General features: G+C 51.1%; 1 protein-coding gene across 1 annotated transcript in view; it reads left to right on the top strand.

The window, feature by feature from the left end:
• Nucleotides 1–20,954, top strand: part of ADCY5 (adenylate cyclase 5) — a 168,275-nt gene that overhangs the window by 135,647 nt on the left and 11,674 nt on the right. The window contains exons 13-18 of the mRNA XM_032150004.3: nt 334–421; nt 10,390–10,506; nt 11,407–11,571; nt 14,330–14,505; nt 17,219–17,248; nt 18,389–18,521. Of these exons, the coding sequence (XP_032005895.1) occupies nt 334–421; nt 10,390–10,506; nt 11,407–11,571; nt 14,330–14,505; nt 17,219–17,248; nt 18,389–18,521 (709 nt within the window). The remainder of the gene's footprint in view (nt 1–333; nt 422–10,389; nt 10,507–11,406; nt 11,572–14,329; nt 14,506–17,218; nt 17,249–18,388; nt 18,522–20,954) is intronic.

Raw genomic sequence — 20,954 nt, forward strand, 5'->3', positions numbered from 1 at the left:
ATACCTATCAGGTGTCACCTGGTTCTCCATTCAGCTTCCTGTGGGCTGCTTTCCCCGCCGGAAGGGGAGGGAACCATACCCTTATAGGGGGCTCCAGAATCCACCTGCAAGGCCATGTAAGCCCTACTCAGGGAGTCAGTGCAAAAGGCTGGGCAGTGGATTAGGAGAGATGGAGCAACTTCAGGTTCCCTCTCCGGATTTCAGAGCCCAGGCCCTCTGAAGCTGTGAGGATGGGCATGGGGGACCTGTGGCCTGCTTGCCAGGCAGGACCCCCAGAAGCTGCAGTCCTGCCACCTGAGCCTGGCTTCTCCCTCCCCTCCTCTCTCCCTCCAGCTCCGTATTCATGCTCAGCTTCTACCTGACCTGTTCCCTGCTGCTGACCTTGGTGGTGTTTGTGTCTGTGATCTACTCCTGCGTAAAGGTGAGTGTAGCTGACAGCTGGGTTGCAGCCACCTTCTTCCCGCTTGTCTCAGCCCTAGGGGCCCTACCCAGGGGCCCTAAATGTGAAGGGGCCCGAGTATTGTGTTTGGCAGGGGTGGGAGAGTGCCTGATGCCAGCCACACCTCTCCATTGGCATTGACAGCAAGCTCGCCTGGAGGCTGGCAAATGGTCACTGGCTGCTTTAACTTGCCCTTGGCAAATCTCTGCAACCAGAAGATGCTGTGGCTGCTGCGCCTGTTCATGTTATGCACAAGGAAGGAAGGGCACCGAGCACCAAGCCTGTCACAGAGCAGTGCCCAGTGAATATTTGCTGAGAGAATGGTTGTGGAGGAGGTCTCTCTTGACACCCACTTTGGTGCTCCCGTGTGCTCTGGAATTTTCCCCGGAGGGGACCTCAGAGATTATAGGTCTTGAGCCACCCAGCACATAGATGAGGAGTGTGGCCCTAGAGTGATTCGGTGTTTTCAGGCGGGCCACACTGCCAGCTGGTGTTGACAGCAGAAATGTGGCTCTTGTTCTGAGTTTTTCTCCCATATCTCTTAGGCGCGCTGTGTCCCTTGTCCAGGCCATGTCCCTCAATGCAACCTGGCTCTGGGTCACTCTGGTCTGTGGTAGAAACCACTTATGTTCCTGTTTGCCCTGCCCATTAGGCCTTTCCCTCAGTTTCTTCACTAGTGGTTTCAGAATTCCCTGACGCGCCAGCCTGGCCCCCGGGAAGCACTCATCCCTGGGGCAGATCTGTGCCTCTCCCACATCTGCTGAGCCTCTCCGACTCCTCCCTGATACTCACTAGGAGCCAAGCCTCTGGGGTGGGCGGTGGGACCCCCTGGAAGCTGCACCCTTTTCTGCAGTGAGCACCATGTCTTCCTTCTGGAGGAATTGGACCTTCACCCCCTCCAAAGTCCCCTTTCTCTCGCCACCCTCCAGAGAGGGCCCTTATTAGTCTGTTAACTATATAGTCACATCATGGTCAAGGTCTTGGTGGACTGATTGTCAGAACTGGAAGGGACCTTAGGAATCACCTGGTATGGTTCACCTCCCCTGGCAGGTGCAGAGGTGGACAGCCAGAGAGGGCAGGGTCAGCCAGAGCCATCGGGCACGTCTGTGAGAAGCACGCCACGCTGAGCCGCGTGCTCCATCCGTTGCTAGTATTGTAGCATCTGATAGGCTGCATCGTAGGGCTTAACGTTAGCTGGTTCCCTGCCTCTCCACTGACCCTCCTTCCTCAAGGCCACAGCCTCCCTCCTGCCCCATGTTCAGCCACTCCTGCCTTTTGGTCTTTCTGTTGCCAAGGCCCCCCCCGCCCCTCCCTGCCAGCCTGCTTTATCCAGAGTGGACAGTTCCACTTCTTCATCCCATGGCTATGAAAGGACACCATATTTTCTCAGTAGCCACAAAGCGGAAACAACCCAAGCGTCCATCAACAGATGAATAGATAAACAAAACGTGCTGTAGACTGCAGTGGAATGTTACTCCATCATAAAGAGAAATGCAGTGCTGTTTCATGCTGTGACATAGAAGGACCTTGAAAACATGACGCTGAGTGAAAGAAGCCAGACACAAAAGGTCACACGTATGGTCTGATTCCATTTATATGAAATGCCTAGAACAGGCAAATTCATAGACACAGAAAGCAGACCAGAGAGTCCCAGTGGCTGGCAGGAGGGAGAACAGGTGTAATTGCTTAATGGGTTCAGAGGTTCTGTTTGGAGTGATGAAAGGGTTTTGGAAATTGATAGCAATATTGGTTGCACAACATGAGTGTGATTAATGCCACTGAATGGTACACTTAAAAATGGTTAAAATGGCAGATTTTATGTTGTATAAATATTGCCACAATGAAAAGTCACAACCACATACAAAAAAAGTACACCATAGTTAAAAGTTCTTTTGCTGAACCCTAAAGAGAACATTTCTTTTTTAAGTAAGCAACTGAGGCAAAGTCATTATTTGTTTGTTTCTTTCAGGCACTTAATTAGCCCATTCAAATCAGAATCAAAGCTGTGCATAGTCTGCCATTTTTTAAGCTTGAACCTAAATTTCCTTTCTTTTCTGTTAGGGGCTTAGGTGAACCTGAGCTATACTGATTTCATTCCATTTGAGTTTCCTGATTTGCAGTCAATTGTGAAGTAGGGAAAGGATGGGCCCATTTTCCTGCCTGCAGCTACCTTCACTGGCCATTTTTGGTCTAATGAGTTTTTTTCCCACAGTTCAAGATGAGTTATGAAAATCATCCCTGCCTTCTTTTGTATTGTTGAATTTGCCTATTTTGTTATCAATGCCAAATTCACTGAGCATGTTCTCAGTCCTTTTATCTAGCCCAGTGGTTTTTGCTGCCTCTGTGCTGTAGAGGCCTCAGTTTCCTTGGGTGGGGGAGGGGGCCGGTGGATGGAATACCCGCCCTCCACCCCCAGGCCACACAAACACTGTTCCCCCAGTCCCACACCATCCAGCCAGGGAGCTTGCTTTTTCCATCTTACAGATAGAAGGCTTCAGTAAAGAATTTTAGTGGCTTATGAAACCTGGAACCTGCCACTCTGGGCTGGTGGTCTACCCATTGAATAGACTCCAGCACCCACCCTCGGCTCCCATCCCTGCCGCCTTCTTCTCTCCTGGCCTGATTAGCCTCTTGTCAGGGTTTATCCACTTTCTGGAACACAGAGCCCAATTTGAAAAGTCATTTGTAATATGAACTTCTTTCCATTGAATTCTTCTTCTTCCCTCTTTCATGTTGTGGGTCAAACAGCTTGCATGTGAAGACATGAAAGGAGAGTCTCCTTGGCTCTACCTCCTGCCATGTGCATGGTGGGGAACAGTACCCCGTCTTCCCCGCTGTAGATGTCAGCCTGTCACTGGGCACCGTGGCACACTCACTGCAGTGGGTTGACCGAATGAAGTTCATTTTCTCACCTTTGCAGGTACTGACACAAAGCTGACTGGCCTGCAGTGTTTAGGGTCCTTCCGTTTTCTTTTTGAAAAACATTTGTGGTTTTACCAGAACTCAGAAACTTTTTCTCATTTCCCCAGTCTCTCAGAAGTCATGGGGGGTGGCTTTGCAATGAGATGCGACAATTCTTAAATTACCCCCAAGCCAGTTAGTGTCTCTTTCTCTATTTCATTTACTTTTCCATTTTCCCGGAACACCATGGACTGACTTCCTTGAACTGTCCATATTTTAACCTTTTCGAAGAGAGAAATTTGAGAGTGTTGACAGAGTGAGTTGTCTTCTCTGGCTGTCGGGGAGCAGTTTTCCCTGGTTCTTTCTGGGTTTTCCCTTCTTACTAAGTGCTTTGGTGGCCTTTTTATCTCGGGCCTGTTCAGTCTTTTCCAGACACAGCTCAGTGCAGTTCACACACTCCCCTGGATTTCTCAGCAGGGCTAACTTGGTGCCTTGGTCTTCATCATGTCCTCAACTCCTGGTTTCACTCTTGAGCCTCGGCTGCCTTGCAGAGCCCCCACTGCCCCTCAGGTGCCTTGCCTTAGGGACCGTCCGCCTGAGTGCTTCCTTCTGGAGATGCTGTCTTAAAGGGCAAGTCTGCACATCTGCACGAACCCCCACTCCTTCCCTTGACATCTGTGCTGACCTGAACCCCAGAACTGCTTTTCCTAGAGAAAACCATGTTAAAGCCCTGCTCATCATCACACGTTGTCCACAACTCAAAGAATCTCAGGTTGGAAGGGGCCCATGCAATGAGAGCCACCTGAGGCTGGAATTCCTAGTGATAATCCTGCGAGAGGTGGGCCGGCCTCTGCTTTGCTTCATCACCTCCAGGGATAGGGAGCTCACTCACAGCTCCTGAGTGCAGCCCCTTACCTCTTTGGCCAGCTCCAAATGTTCCGCTGGACTCCCTGGAGCTCCTGCCTCATCATCCAGTGAAGCCGCCCTGTTCTATACCTGACAGTGCTGGTACTTTTGCCGCCACCACCCAAATGGTGACTCCCCTTTCCCCACCTTCTGATCTAGGCGCTTCAGCCTTTACTGTGGCTCATTAGAAGGCCAGACTCCTTCTCAGCAGTTTGGGACTTAGGTACAGATGGCCCTGTGGGGAACTCAGCTGCGTAGCTCTGTGTGTGTGTGTGTGTGTGTGTGTGTTTGTGTGTGTGTAAATCTCTCTCTCTCATCCCCCAGCCTGATGGCTTGCTCTTGGTCTACATCGTATTGATTCCCTGGACCTGATCGTATGAGCACCTGGGATCTGTGACCAGAGCCTCCTGTGGGCCCTGTCTGCTCTGCAGTCACCGACAGAGCCTCTTCTCCTCTCCCTGCAGCCTGCGTGTAGCTAAGCCCACCTTGCTGGTTCTCCAGTCTACCACTCCAACTCAACTCCTGGTCCACAGTTTCTAAAATAGGGTCTAACTGTGCAACCAGTACTCCTCCCCTCCTAGGTGTCTTCCATCCTGTGAAGATTTTAGGATTCCCATGTTCACCTTTCCCCCTGCATGCTCAGGGGGCACATTCCTCTCACCATTCACATCTCATCACACACGTCATTCATTTAGGAGATGGAGAGGTCTTCGTTCCAGGAGGCATATCGTAGGTTCTCCCTGTGTTTTTCAAGTCAGGACAGTCCAGGATCCACATCCAAGCTATGCTACTTGGAGCTGTGTTTCCTGAGCCTCACGGGTAGCTTTTATTGAATCTACTTCGCAGATGAGGAAACTGAGGCCCAGAGAGGTTAGACAGCTTTTTCTAGATCCTGGAGTTAGGAAGTGGTTATTGCTAGGATTTAAACCCAGGTGGTTTTTACTTCAGAGCCCATCAGCCTCCCCTCCAGGACACTGCCTGTGCTAATATATCCAGTTGACTCCTGAAAGGCCAAGTGATGAGAGCACTGGTGTGGACCACTTCTGCCTGCCAGGTTTGACCTCTGTAGTTTTGTTACCTTTTTTTCATTTTCTGAAGTAGGAGCTACTGCTTCTTTTATTAGCTGCTTGTCAAGAGGCTGTATTCTTAAACTTTTTTGCCATCCAATTTCATCCCCTCCTTTTATCTTTGCAATACCCTGGCCCTGCATCACAGACAGGGGCCCAGGGGGGTCTTCAGTGTACCTGGAGACACTCAAAGAGGCCAGGATCAAACTGTTCCTTACCCCAATCATGGTTTATTAACTGTGTTCCCACTCCTGTTTTTCATGTTGAATTGATTTGAATTAATCAGATTGGGAATGTACTGGTTCTGAACTTATTTTTTGAACATCAGTTCTTTTTCTGGGCTCTGATTGTGAGCAGGCATTAAGTGATTGGCTGGTGCAGGCAGTTATCCTGCTGGAAAATCCTCTCCACGATCTGACTGCAGTTGTGGTGTAGCCCTGGGAAGAGACTTTGCCCCTGGCAAATAGTTTTTTTGTTTTTTCTTTTTGTTTGTTTTTTGTTTGTTTGTTTGTTTTTGAGACAGAGTCTCGCTCTGTTGCCCAGGCTGGAGTGCAGTGGTGAGATCTCGGCTCACTGCAAGCTCTGCCTCCTGGGTTCACGCCATTCTCCTGCCTCAGCCTCCCAAGTAGCTGGGACTACAGGTGCCTGCCACTAAGCCCGGCTAATTTTTTGTATTTTTAGTAGAGACGGTTTCACCGTGTTAGCCAGGATGGTCTCGATCTCCTGACCTCGTGATCCACTTGCCTCGGCCTCCCAAAGTGCTGGGATTACAGGCATGAGCCACTGCACCTGGCCAAGAGTTTTAAGATCCAAATTGGGGTTAGTAAAATCTAGATTTAGGGTTGACATACAGATGAACTCTCTAATTATAGGAGATGAGACACTCTTTAAACTGATATCAAGACAGAATGTCAAATCTTCTGGAGACTTCAAAAGAGCAGTAATTCCTGAGTTCCTACTGAGGTTTTAAAGTCAAGAGAAAGTCTTTTTAAAGAGTGTAGAGGGTGGCCGGGCGCAGTGGCTCACGCCTGTAATCCCAGCACTTTGGGAGGCTGAGGCGGGGGGATCACGAGGTCAGCAGATCAAGACCATCCTGGCTAACACTGTGAAACCCTGTCTCTACTAAAAATATAAAAACAAAATTAGCCGGGCGTGGTGGCGGGCGCCTGTAGTCCCAGCTACTCTAGAGGCTGAGACAGGAGAATGGCGTGAACCTGGGAGGCGGAGCTTGCAGTGAGCCGAGATCATGCCACTGCACTCCAGCCTGGGCGACAGAGCAAGACTCTGTCTCAAAAAAAAAAAAGTGTGTGGAGGAAGTTGGCTTGTAGCAAGCAAGCCAGTGCACACTCAGTCATTCATTAGATGGTAGAGCCACATCTAACATTGATTTTTTTTAAGCCTGCAGTTCTTCTCCTCGCCTCTGGATGGTCCCGGTGGGGCTCCTGGTCCCATATTCACCAGCAAGCTAATGTGCATACCCTATTCCCCAACCACCTTTTATTAAGAAAGTATTAGCATGTATTAGTGACCTTTGCCTCTATCAGTCATTACATTGGTGGTTGCAAAATGATGAAGGAAGCCTCTCAATCAGTGGATGGGGTGATCAGAACTGAACAGTTTAAACAACACAGGGCAAATAGGAGCTGGGGTGGGGGCGAGGGAAGGGGATGGAGATAGAATGACAAAATTTTCAGCAGCCAATGATTTGAAACCATCTGTCATACCATTTCAGAGTAAGATCCTCATGCTAGTGCCAAAACACTTCCCCAGCTGTGAAACCAAAAATTCCTTTAAATGGGAAGTAAGGACTTTCATTCTTATTGGCAATATAGCTCTTTAAAATGCAAATATTAACTAACTTTTCTGTTGCATTTAACAGCTTACAGAGCACTTTCAAATGCATCACTTTACTAAGTCTTAACCACTCTGGGGGAGAGCTATTCCCAATTTCCCAATAAGGAGACGGAAGCTCAGAGTGTAGAGTAATGCCCCAGGATCACACAGCCCATAAGAGGTTGAGCAAGATTTTTAAAAATAAGAGCTTCATTGAGACATAATATGCATACCAAAAAATTCACCTTTATAAAGGTGAATGAACTTTTAATACGCTAGTTTTTAGTATATTCACAAAGTTATTCAACTATTGGTGGTAATTCCAGAACATTGTTGTCATCCCCAGAAGAAACCCCCAGACCCATTAGCAGTCACTCCTCCTTCCCTGATCACCACAGCCCCCAGCAACCACTCATCTACTTTGTCTCTGTGATTCACATGTTCTGGACATCTCACATAAAGGGAATCTCACATGGCCTTTTGAGACTGTTTTCATGCACTTAACATATTAGTTTCAAGGTTCATCCATGTAGCATGTAACAGCACTTTACTCTCTTTATGCCTGAAAAATATTCCAGTGTATGGATATATCACATTTTGTTTATTCATTCATCAATTGATAGACAATTAAATTGTTTCCATTTTCAGGCTATTAGGAAGAATACAGCTGTGAACATGGGTGTACAAATTATCTGTACAAGTCCCTGTTTCAGATTCTTTGGGGGATATACCCAGAAGTGGAATTACTGGATCATATGATAATTCTATGCTTGATTTTTTGAGGAGCTACCCTATTGTTTTCCCCAGTGGCTGCCTCATTTTACATTCCCACCAGCAATGCACAAGGATTCCAGTTTCTCTGCATCCTCACCAATACTTTTTTTTAACTTTCCTGATGGTGTTAGTTGAAGGACAAAAATAATTAATTTTGATAAAGTCCAACTTATCTGTTTTTTTCTTTTTTGATTGGTGCTTTTGGTGTCACCTCTAAGAAACCGTTGCCTGATCCAGAGTCACAAAGATCTACTTGTATGTTTTCCCATAAGAGTTCTGTAGTTTTGGCTTTTGCATTTAAGTTTTCTGGTCCATTTTGAGTTAATTTTTGTACAAGGCGCAGTAGGGACCCAACTTCATTTTTTGCATGTGGATATCCGTGTGTCCCAGCACCATTTGTTGAAAAGACTATCCTTTCACTGTTGTCTTGGAACCCTTGTCAAAATCACTGGGCCATAAATGGAAAGGTTTATTTCTGGACCCTCAAGCTATTTGATTTATTTCTATGTCTGTTAAGCAGGATTTTAATACAAGCTTATGCTCTTCAGATCACACTTACCTTTCCTTCTACCACATAAGAGGGTTCGGTCAGAGGGTCTCTTTTATTATCCCAGAGGGTCTCCTTTATTATCCCAGTGTTTGTTCAGAACATGTGCCATAGGCTTGATGGTATAGGAGCATACCTGGGAGGTTCTCCTGCTGGGGAGATGGAGTCCCAGGCCTTCATCTTTCAGCCTGTAGCCTATGTGAGACTGCCAGGCCTCTGCCATGACAGCAGCTCTTCCTGTGATCTGTCTGTCTTTGTGGTCCCCTCTTTCCCTCTGCTGATAGGAAATGGCTTTGCTGGAAGGGTGGAGGAGGATTCTGGGGTCAGAAAGATATACACCCTCCCTATGCACACAGCCAGCCCCAAGCCCAAGACCCAGGGGTGAGCAGGGACCTGACTTTTTGTCAAGAACTCTGTCTACTTACAAGCTAATGAGTTTGCTTGTTGCTGTTTCATAGGGGCTGGCAGAAGACACAAGACTCCTGGGTCAGAGACAAAAACTTTATTACTCATGTTACAGTCAGCAGCATGAGTGTCAGCATATTTGTGTTTGAAGTCCCTTTGCCACTGAAGTCCCATGTGATGGGCCCTCATGGATGCTGCACATATAGTGGGTTTGGGTTGCAGCTGAAGAACCCTGGACCAAGGGCCCGACACATTTTTGGGTTGGCAGCAAATACTGTAGCACACAAGCCCGTTCCGCTCCCCACTGGGAGTGAGTGGTCACATGGTGGTCATGCTACGGCCCCATGACCTACTTAGCTGTTAGTGTGGCCAACTACAGACGCTCTCAGTATCAGGGGATGGAGAAGCCTTGTGGTCTGGCACTTTCAGCAAGAATTTCCAGGGATGCTCATGGCCCATGATTGGGATAGACACCTTTGCCTGCTTCACTCACCACAAAAGCTGGGGGTGCCCAAAGGTCCCAAGAGCCCTACAAATAGGAGACTTCAGAGATGGGATGTGGCTTGCTCAGGAACACACAGGAAAAGCCAAGCCAAGCCCAGGCTTCCCAACTCCTGGCTCAGTGCTTTTTCAACCACCCTGTCTGTCCTTGGGGGGTTTTATAGACAACTAGCTTGTCTGTAGCAGATAGGCCTCAGCAGGAAGGGTTGGGGCAGGTAGGGGTGGGGCATCCTGGATCCACTGCTTTGCTTCTCTGTCCGTCAGATTCTTTTTCAGCCTAGGTTGCATGGGAGAAGAGGGGGACGTCATTTACAAGGCCAGCTCCATCAGATTTGGTGGCAGAAATGGGACTTAGGAGCCCAATCATTTAATTACCAAAGCTGCAGGGGGTCTTTGAGTAGACATGGTTTGTCTGGTGGAAGAATACAGAGTAGGAGAGGGTGAGGGAAATGGCAGGTACATGGAGCTTTGTACTAAGGACAGAGCTCACTCAGTGCTCAGGGCCACATCCGCCTCCCTCCTGCTCCTCGATGCTCAATCCCTCCTCCCGAGCCCAGAGGCCTAGTCCTCTCCAAATCCTTAAACCCACCACTGCCCACTCCCTCCCAGAAGCCTTCTCAACCCTCCTGGGAACATTCTGAGCCCTCCACGACTCCTCAGCTGCCACCTACCGCCCCTCCCTGATGGCACACAGCGGGTCAATGTGCTTTTGTATTGATTTCTCTATTGGGTCAGGATACCATCTTTCCTCTCATCTTGCCTCTCTCACCTGGGTTCCCCATGTAGTCCTGCTCCTGGTCAGCTGCAGAATCTGCCCTGCCGTTGACCCGGAAGCAATGGTGCAGCGGTTCAAAGCTGGAGCCTTGCAGGCTGGGAGGGCCACCAGGAAGGCCCGGGGGTCATGCTGGGGAGAGACACAGGTGGGTCCACTGCACTCCCGGGACCATTTGTGGAGTCCTTGCTGAATGCTGTTCCATCTCTCCCTCCCTCCCTCTCCACCCTTGCCCCCACCCTAGCTCTTCCCCTCCCCGCTGCAGACCCTATCCAGGAAGATCGTGCGGTCCAAGATGAACAGCACCCTGGTTGGGGTGTTCACCATCACCCTGGTGTTCCTGGCGGCTTTTGTCAACATGGTGGGTGGCTGCACGACCTCCCAGCACCTCCGCAGCCCCATTGGATCAAACCCAGTGGAGCCATGTACCCGACCAGCAGGGCTAGGAGAGACTTTCCCTGGAAGTTCTTATTTGTGTCGCACCTGGGTCTGGGATCAGCTTTGACTCAATGTGCCTCACACAAGTTCTCTTTCTTTTTTTCTTTCTTTCTTTCTTTCTTTCTTTCTCTTCTTATCAATTTCCTTTTCTTTTTTTTTTTTTTTTTTTTCTCTCTCTCTCTCTCTATTCTTTCTTTCTTTCTTTCTCTTTTTTTCCAGTTTTGAGACAGAGTCTTACTCTTTCACCCAGGCTGGAGTGCAGTGGTGCCATCACAGCTCACTGCAACCTCCACCTCCTGGGATCAAGAGGTCCTCTTGCCTCAGCCTCCCAAGTAGCTGGGACTGCAGGTGTGCACCACCACGCCCAGCTAATTTTTGTCTTTTTTTTTTTTAGAGATGGGGTTTCCCCATGTTGCCAGGCTGGTCACCAGGCTGGTCTCAAACTCCTGGGCTCAAGTGATCCGCTGGCCTCGGCCTCTCAAAGTGCTGGGATTACAGGCATGAGCCACTATGCTTTGCTACTCTCCCACTAAGTGAAGTTCTTAGCTCTTCATTCTCAAGCCTGGTGGGGCCAGGAAGAGTTTAGGGAATGTCCCCAAGGCATGTTTAAGAGCCCCTCCCTGGGAGGGCACGCTAGCCACACCCCCTCCAGCCAGGGCAGCTGGGCAGACTTTGCCCATTCCTCAGCCTCTTTCAGATTTTGTCCCCATCAGTGTCATGCTGCACCTGAGGCGGAGGACAGGTGGGAGCCTGTGGCCTGGTGGGCTGGGCTGCCCTACCTGTCCCCCAGCAGCTTACCCTCCCCTCACCACCCTCCTCGCAGTTCACGTGCAACTCCAGGGACCTGCTGGGCTGCTTGGCACAGGAGCACAACATCAGCGCGAGCCAGGTCAACGCATGTCACGTGGTGGAGTCGGCCGTCAACTACAGCCTGGGCGATGAGCAGGGCTTCTGTGGCAGCCCCTGGCCCAACTGCAACTTCCCCGAGGTACTGGGTGCACAGGGGCTGGAAGGGAGTGGTGAAGAGTCCCTTGCCCTCCCCCACTGTCCCCTCAGCTGCTCGGGACAGTCTGAAGGACAGGGTCTCACCAGCTCACTGTCTTCTAGAGACCTGCTTACCCCAATATCTCTCACTCCTACATGCCAGACACTGGGAACAGGGGGAGCCTCCTCTGTATGACAATGACTATGACAGTCGTGTGGCTGTTGTTTCTATAGTGCTTACCAGGGACTGTGGCTAAGAGCTCTACATGCACTTACTCATTAAATCCTCCTAACAGCCTATGACATAGGTGTTATATTATCTCCTTTGTAGAGGCGAAGAACCTGATACACAGAGAGGCTAAGTAATTTGCCCCAGATCACACAGCCAGGACTCAACAGAGCTGGAGCTCTCATTCAAGTTGTCCAGCTCCAGACAGAGTTCGTGCTCCTGGGCAAAACTTTCTAGACCCTCAGCTTCTCTAGCAGACCCTACCCCACCTCAGGAGAACCCACCTCAGCCCCAGCCGTTAGGGTCAGAGAGGAGGGAGGGGAGCAAAGGAACCCAATCCCAAACCAGCACTACTATAAACCTCACCCTTTCAAAGTGCACGGTTCAGTAGCTTTTAGTGTGTTCACCGATGTGTACAGCCATCATCATCATCTAATTTTAGAATACTTTCATCACCCCAAAAAGAAATTTTGTGCCTACAGGCATTTGGGTTTAAAAATAATACCACGTATCCTTATTTGGAAAACAGCATATATGAAGCACCTGTGGCGTGCAAGGTGCTTCGTTCATGGTGCTGCGTTTGCCAGGGAGCAGTTTGCTGTCAGCAGCAGGGCCGGGCTTCCAGTCCCCGACTTCCCAAACCCCCAGCTCCCTATGGGTGCACACATGAAGCCTGTAACATGGGGGCAGTTTGCCTTTTTCTGTGGAGAAGGTCCATGTTTTCATCTAACTCCGAAAGGGCCTGTGACTGCAGCTGAGGGGTGCTGTGGGCTCTCAGTGTGGGCCTCCCTCCCAGCCTGGGATCTGGCTCTTCGTTGTACAGATAGGGCAGGGAAGGCCCAGAGAGGAGCAGGGCTTGGCCCCAGCTCACCTAGGCAGGTGCAGCCCCACCCCCGCTCCACCCCACCCCTGGGCTGGTGGCAAGCTGTCTGTCTCCTCCAGGCAGCCATGCTGCACCCAGCCTCCCCTTCCTAGCCTCCCCTCCCCAGCCTCCCTAGCCTCTGCTGCCTCTCACATCTGGCTGAGAGCCCACAGGAGCACTTCAGCTTTCTGAGGGCTGTTTATGAGGAGCAGAGGCTATTTTCAGTCTCGTACTTGCCCCTTGGTGGTGGCTCCCCTGGTGAGGCTAAGGCCTGGGGGAAGAGGGTGGCAGTGGGCAGGTCTTGGCTCCTCATTTGTGGGAGAGGCTTGGTGCCAGCCTTCAGCCCCCACCAGCTGACCACCCCCCTCAAAGGTTGCTCCTGATTCAGCAACTCCTCACAGACCAGACCCTGGGGGGTCCCCAGCATCCAGTGTTGGCCTCCTGGTTATCCGGGCCAAGGTCTGAATGGGAATCCAGGCTGGCTCTTGGAGCTCCCATCCCTCCTCCCAAAGACTGGGGCTCTGGGGCTCTGAGCTGACTCATCTGGGCATGCCCTCCTCATTCCCTCTTCCGCTCCTGTTCCCAGTGGTGATGTGAGGCTTCCCCCCACAATCCAATCACCCAGGGGCCCTTGGCAGTCCTTCCTTGGCTCCAGAAGGCCTGAGGAGGCTGAGGGTCCGCCCTAGGGGCTGCCCCAGCCCAGGGCAGAAGCTGTGTGCAAAGAGTAAACATCTGGAAGCCTGACTCAGAAACAATGGTGCTAAATTAAAATAATAATAATAATAATAATAATAATAATTGATGCTGACATGCCTAGGGTTAGCATCAAGGCACAGCACCAGATGGGGACCTCCGAGATTACCTGGTTTAGCCCCTCAGTTGTCTAAGAAGGAAACAGTGGCTCAGAGACCAGAAGGGGCTTCCCCAGAGGGAACAGCACAGGGCACGATCCCTCCTCTGAAACCTTTGGGGCCCCATATATTTTGGTCTTCAGAATTTTTCAGATTTTAAAAGGTTGCCTCCCACCCCCAGTGGAGTCTGATCATGAAATGGTCATATTTCCACAGTAGTAGCATGTCTGCATGTCACAGAAGACAGGATAAAGATGATAACTAGCGTCCCAGAAGTGAGGTCAGCTTTTGCCACCAGAGCAGCTCCGTTCAGCCGTGGCCCCTACAAGAGTCATGAAAACACATTCAGCTTTTGGAGCTTTTGAGTTCAAAGCTGCAGATTCGGGGCTCCCCACGGTTATTGAGGGTGCCGGACACTGCAGCAAGGGCTTCCTTCCGTGTGTTCATCACAGTGAGCCGTGAGATAGGAAGTCTTGCAGAGGGGACACTGAGGCTCAGAGGGGCTGAGCACGCAGCCCGAGGCACACAAAGCCCAGCGTGGATCAAGCCTGAAACCCAGGGCGGCCTGGGCCTGCAGCGCAGCTGTAACGTGGGGCTGTCCTGCAGGCAACGGCCAGACTCCAGCTGGAGCCCATCTCCTGGTTCCTAACCAGGGCCCTTCGCTTTACATCACACCTGTTGGGAAATTTACATCAGCAGAAACATGCCCAGCCCAGGCCTCACTTGAGCCAGCTCAGACTGGAGGATGCACGGGGCCAGGGCCCGGGGCCAGGGGTCGGGCAGGGCCTGGGGAGCTGATGCTGCTGCCCTCTGCCCGCAGTACTTCACCTACAGCGTGCTGCTCAGCCTGCTGGCCTGCTCCGTGTTCCTGCAGATCAGCTGCATCGGGAAGCTGGTGTTAATGCTGGCCATCGAGCTCATCTACGTGCTCATCGTGGAGGTACCAGGTGTCACGCTCTTCGACAACGCCGACCTGCTGGTCACCGCCAACGCCATGTACGGGGCACCTCCCTCACACTCCCCACTGGGCACGGGACATTGCAGGGAAGTGGCAAGAGCAGGAGGTTTAAGGTTCTGGCACCACAGGGAACTTGCGAGGAGAGTATCTTGTTCCTCCCCAGCCCTGACATCTGGGAAAACGGCCTTGTTTCTTTCCTTCCTTCCCATCCCCAGTAGTTGGAGTGGCCTCAGGTCACCAGGCCCCACTGTGTTTCTTTCTCTGGTTTGCTCCCCTCTTGCCAGGGCAGCCTCCAGTGGGCTGCTTTCACCTTGGTCCAGCTGCCCCAGGCTCAGAGGAGTCACGGTCCAGCAGAGCCGGGCAGTAAGGAGTGTGGGAGCAGAGGGGCAAGCTTTGTTGTTCACAGGCTCTGTGTCCCACCTCGAGGCAGGTGCCTGGATACCCGCTGTTCCTCTTCATCCTCCAGCAACCCAGCCAAGTAGGCAGGCCCACCACATAAGGCTGGGCATCTGTGCACTACTCAAAGGCTCCTGGCTGCGGTGGGCATGAAGGTGGGGCCCACGGCTGTCTGGTCCCACAGTCAGCATGGTCATGTAGTGACCGATGTCAGATTTCCAAGGGAGGTGGCTCCACGAAGGGAAAGACCTCAGGCTTCGGGTGAAATTGGGTTAGAATCTCAGCATCAGACACATTGGTTATTCCTCTGAACCTCATAATTTTTTCCTTGTAAAATGGGAATATTGTCAACCCAAATTAAGGTGGTCGAGGCAGAAATAATTTGATCAAATTTTGTTGGAAGCCGAATGTGAGGATCGGCCAGGAAGACACACGTACCAAGTTGGGCGTGTTCCAGAAGCTGTTATAAGCGGGAATGCTTTCATAAGAAAGTAGAAGGGAAGGGGACTCCTCAGATCAGAGTTGTCCTTTGTCATTGGAGGGTTACAATCATTGGCTACAGATTGCAACGTACAGACTAAAATGTCTACATGCCAGCAATCAGTACAACTTCATGATTCAGAAACGAATCAGTATTTTTTCATGTCAATAGGTTATGCATTAATCAGTACATCAGCAATTTGAGGAGCTCAGATAAGATTCTTCACTCGGCCAGGATATTGCCATAAATCCCAAGACCTCCCCGAAGCAGGTTAATTTGGAAGCCTGGCAAATGTGAACTGTAGATTATCAACGCCCATGGTAGTAAGATGTATTTAAAGTGGCTGATTTGTAATATGCTTTTCTACGCATCACCACTCCCTATACACACACCAAGAAGTGCAAAAAAAAAAAAAAAAAAAAGACAGTTCTGTGTCCCCTGAGAAAATGCAGCAAACTGTACCTTCTTTGAGTTAGAGGAAGGGATTCATCCATCCTTCCATTTGTTCACCCAGTCATTCATTCAGAAATATTTATTAAGGGCCTGCTATGTGCCAGCCACTGAGCTAGGCAGTGGAGGTACAATGTGGATAAATAGAAGACTGTCAGGAATGTTCCTCTCTTGGGAAGGTGGTGTCGCCTGAGAAAGTGGAGGTGTAATGAAGGGTTTAAGTCATATTCGAGGAAGAACTTCTTGGTGGTTGTGTGGGGGCTATGGGCAGATGACCACAAAGACATGGGACAGTGGAGCATGGGACAGGCTGCAGTCCTTTGAGGAGGAAGAGGAGGTCCACGAACTTTCTACCCTTGGTTCAGGGCTGGAGCAGGGAACGTTGCCCTCCTCTTACTGCTCCTTCCCATCCTCAACATCTCTTCAGGAGCTGAAGTTGGCAACAGACAGTGAAGGTTATTTCTGGATTGGGAGACCATGGTTTGGCTCTAGGGCGACCTTGTCCAGTAGATAAAAAGTGGGCCGGGTGCCGTAGCTCAGACCTGTAATCCCAGCATTTTGGGAGGCTGAGGTGGGTGGATCACTTGAGTCCAGCCTGGCCAACAAAATCCCACGTGTATTAAAAATATAAAAATTAGCCAGGCGTGGTGGCATGCACCTGTAATCCCAGCTAAGCTACTTGGGAGGCTGAGGTACAAGAATAGCTTGAACCCAGGAGGTGGAGGTTACAGTGAGCCGAGATTGCACCACTGCACTGCAGCCTGGAAGACAAAGCAAGACTGTCTCAAAAAAAAAGAAAAAAAAGCCACTTACGTGATTTAAAATTTTCTTATAGCCATATTAAAAAGGCAAAAAGTATAATTTGACTTTTATTTAACAAGTACTATATAGCCAAAATATCATTTTAAGATATAATCAATATAAAAATAAAATTCTTAATGAAATATTTTACCTTTTTTTACACGAATTATTCAAAAGCTGGTGTATGTTTTACACATACAGCACATTTTAACTTGCACCAGCCCCATGTTAAGACTCAGTAGCTGCACATGGCCAGCGGCTGCCACACCAAGCAGTGCAGCTGTGGGATCTCTCCTCCACGCCCTCTGGATGGCAGCAAAGGCCTGGGAGGGGGAGAGGCAGGCAGGCCTCCACCCAGGCAGATGTGCTGGGGTCTGGGAAGGCAGGGTTTCAGGTAAGAGCTGGGTGGTATGTGGTCATGAGTATCCAATGCTAGTTGGGGCTGGGCTTTCTGCCACCTCCCACCCTGAAAATGTCCTTGGATATGGAGGGGGAATGGGGCTGGGGAGCCAAGGAGCAGCAGTGGTGGGGACAGCAGAGCAGGGCGTGGGGGCCGAGCAGGAGTGGAGGCCGCCTTATGCAGAAAGGTGGCCCTGACCGGTCTTCCCCAACTCTCTTCACAGAGACTTCTTCAACAACGGGACCTCCCAGTGGTGAGTTGATGCTCCTTGGGTAGGGCTGCTCCCTGCCCTCAGCACAGAGCAGACAGGGAAGGCAGCTGGTGCCCAGGTGGGAGGGGCCTTGGTGGTAAGGTGGGTGGTGAAGGAGGAAGCCAACAGGGACAGGGAGGCTGGTTCCTCCTGGGGTAGCAAGGCGTCCTCAGGGGGCAGAGGCCCTGGTCACTTTCATGATCCCTGCCAAGGCGATCTGTAGGCTCTGTGGTTGGGATCACTGGCTTCAGATCATTCCCTAGGCCTCATTTCAAAGCATTTAGCCTCAAGCTCCTCCCCCGGAGCCTGTGTGAGAACCTCAGACACAGGAGAATGGAAGCTGGTACCTACTTTCCCACTGGAGTCGAGGAACAAAGGCGAGGGCTGCAGTGCTTGTGGGACCCGTCCCTGCATTGAGGGCTGCTGCCTGGGCAAGGGGCGTGGGGGTCACTGGAGCCTCTTTGCAGCCTTCCAGTTCTTGAGCTCTTGGCTGGCACAAGATGTAGGATTTGGAATGGCTACTTTTGTTAAGAGTATCTATTAGTAATAGTAACAAAAACAATTAGACAATAATGCTACTAGTTTTGGAACACCTACTGTTAGATGCTGTGCTAAGCATTTTGTTTATAATATCTCTTTAATCCTTACTACCATCTTGAAATGTGGGTATTGTTATCCTGTTGTACAGATAAGCAAACTAAAGTTCAGAGAGATTAAGACACTTGCCCAAGGTTGTCCAGAGACAGGGTCAGCATGGCCTGCCTGGTCCCCTTTTACTGCACCCACTGCCCCTGTCTTGTCCAGAGAAGGATCTGGATGTACATGCTGCCTTTTAGAAGGGCTGAGTTCATCCCCTGATCTGACCAGAGGGGAGCTCCCAAGTGACGGGGGGTTGTAAGGTGTCAGGAGAGGAGTAATGGCTGCCTGAGCTGCAGGTGCAAGCACGGTCTGAGATGGGGCTGCCAGCCAGGAAGGCTTTCTGGAGGAGGCACGTGTGCAGCAAAGTTTGAGCAGGGGGATAAGGAAGAGGGGAAGGTATAGTGGGAGGAATAAAAAAGGGCCAGCAGTGGGTGGGGGTGGGGTCCTCAGAGCCCGCTGTGAGGAGCCAGGGTGGTCTCAGGCCTGTCCACCTCCCACCCACAGCCCTGAGCACGCAACCAAGGTGGCATTGAAGGTGGTGACGCCCATCATCATCTCAGTCTTTGTGCTGGCCCTGTACCTGCACGCCCAGCAGGTGGAGTCCACTGCCCGCCTCGACTTCCTCTGGAAACTGCAGGTGGGTGGCCCTGGGGCTGGACTCGGGGAGGGAGGCATTTGGGAGCAGGTGGCGGAGACAACAGGCTCGTCTGCTGGGCCAGGCCAAGCCGGGCCTTCGTCTTACACTGACAAGCTGTCCTGCTCAGGCCCCTCGAAGCCACTTGATGCCCTGTGTCCCATGAGTCTGCTCCCTGCTCTCTGGAGCCAAGAGGCAAAACCCTGGGACCTACTCCATGCAGACAAACCCATGCTGACAGTGCTGGGACTCTGATGGGTCCAGGAGGCATGCTTTGAAGTCAGCAAATACTGGCTGGGCACTTACTGTGTGTGTTGCCCGGCAGGGAAAGAGGGGAGGTGCGGGCAGGTCCTTTGTGGTGGGGGCAGCAAGGCGTCTGGGACGGTGGAGAAAGGAAGAGTGGCAAGAGGTGAGTGGAGGAGTAGGGGAGGAACCTGGCCAGGGTAGGGAACTGGCACCAAAGGTTTCTGAGCAGGGCTTGACCTAGCCAGAGCTGGGTTGAAGACTTCTCCAGAGGGGATGGACTGAAGGAGCAAAGACTGTTGACCATGATGCATGCATTCCAGCCAGCACTTGGCTCTCCAGGCTGTGTGTCCTGTGCCCTGTGCCCTGTGCCTTGTGTCTCCCTGGAGGAAGGGGTGCCTGTGGGCCAGGTTACCTGCTGGAGCATCTCGGAAGGGCCAGGAGGGAGTGCCTAAGAGCACTCAGCAGGGGAAAGCCCCATCTTCCTGTGGGCTGCCTCGTACCTTTTATTCCAGCCCAGCCCTGTGCAGAACTTAGCCTGGCCCGGTCTCTGTCTCTCCTGGCCCGGCCCCTATCTCTAGACCACTTCAGCTCACCCACAGCTCGCTTTGACCTCCTCCATCCCAGACTTCTTAGAGGCATCAGGATGGAAGTCTTTGGGCTGGAGCAGGAGGCCCTGCCTTTTATTGGATGCTGAGTGAGGATGGGGGCAAATGGTTGTCCCTTCTGCTGAGTATTTTGCATGGGTTCTGGCTGGAATTGAGCATGGAGGTCTGCAGTTGAGGGGTCCCCTGAGTTTGGGGAAACCAGGGAGAATCCCAGAAGGGTTCTGTGCAGAATGCCCCTTGTGAAGCTCTGGGCTGGGGCACCCTGGGGAAGATCCTGTGTGAGCCTGCCCCTTGTCAGGCCTCTGCCTTCTCCCTCAATCCCCTCTTCTTTGGGAACATTTTCAGGAGGCTCTCATTTTTCTGCATTTGCTCTATCACCTGCCGCCGTTATGTATTTTCTGACATGATGCCGCATCACCCCTAAATACTCCCATGTCTACCTTGCAAAAACAAGGTCACTCCCTGCGTCATCCCTGCGCACCCTCCCCATCGGGCGATCAGCAGGGATGCGGCAGGCCCCTCTCAGTGTTGCCGACTGTCCCGATGCTGGTCCGGGATCCTGTGCACGGGTCCTCTGCATCGAGCTGTTCTAGTCTGCAGTAGATCCTCAGTCTCTCCTCGTCTCACGGTCCTTGCCAATCTTAAAGAACTTGTTACTCTGGGACCTTCAGACCCATGTCCAGACTCAGGCTGAGTCTTCCTGGAGGAAGCACACAGAAATGGAGCCGGGCACCCCTTGGTGCCTCACACTGAGAGACTCCACCGTGTTGACCCATTCCACCACCGGTGATGTCAGCCCTGATGGCCTGCTCAACCAGCATCTGCCAGATTTCTCCACTGTCAAGTCCCCTTTTCCCCCTTTGTATTTGACTAGCACTTTATGGAAAGAGAGTCTGATATTCCACTAATTTTCTGATCCTCAGCAAGTCTCTGTCCAGCAGCCTTTGCATCCATTGGTGGCTCCTGCTTGTCTCAGTGCCTGCTGTGGAAATGCCCGATAGCAATGCCCAGTGTCTGCCATTCCTTCTGGACTTGCTGATTGGCATTCTACTGCACAGAAGAGCTGTCCCTCCTCCTCCTCCATTGGTTTGCTTATTTATTCACTTCTCTACCTCAGCCTGGATTCACAGATGCCCATGTAATCCAGTGGGTTATCGTCTGCAACCCTCACTATTTATTTATTTATTTATTTATTTATTTATTTATTTATTTATTTATTTTTGAGACGGAGTCTCGCTCTGTCGCCCAGGCTGGAGTGCAGTGGCGCGATCTTGGCTCACTGCAAGCTCCGCTTCCCGGGTTCATGCCATTCTCCTGCCTCAGCCTCTCCGAGTAGCTGGGACTACAGGCGCCCGCCACCATGCCTGGCTAATTTTTTTGTATTTTTTTAGTAGAGACAGGGTTTCACCGTGGTCTTGATCTCCTGACCTCGTGATCCGCCCACCTCGGCCTCCCAAAGTGCTGGGAACCCTGTTTATTTTAATGCTCAAATTGTCCTAGGTTTGGCCCATGTGCATTTCAAGTTGGTGTCTGTGTTATTTGACAGGTCTCCATCACTCTTTGAGCTTTTCCTGACTTTCCAACA

The sequence above is a fragment of the Hylobates moloch genome, unplaced genomic scaffold, assembly GCF_009828535.3.
Source record: "Hylobates moloch isolate HMO894 unplaced genomic scaffold, HMol_V3 SCAFFOLD_4, whole genome shotgun sequence".
Taxonomy (NCBI): Eukaryota; Metazoa; Chordata; class Mammalia; order Primates; family Hylobatidae; genus Hylobates; species Hylobates moloch.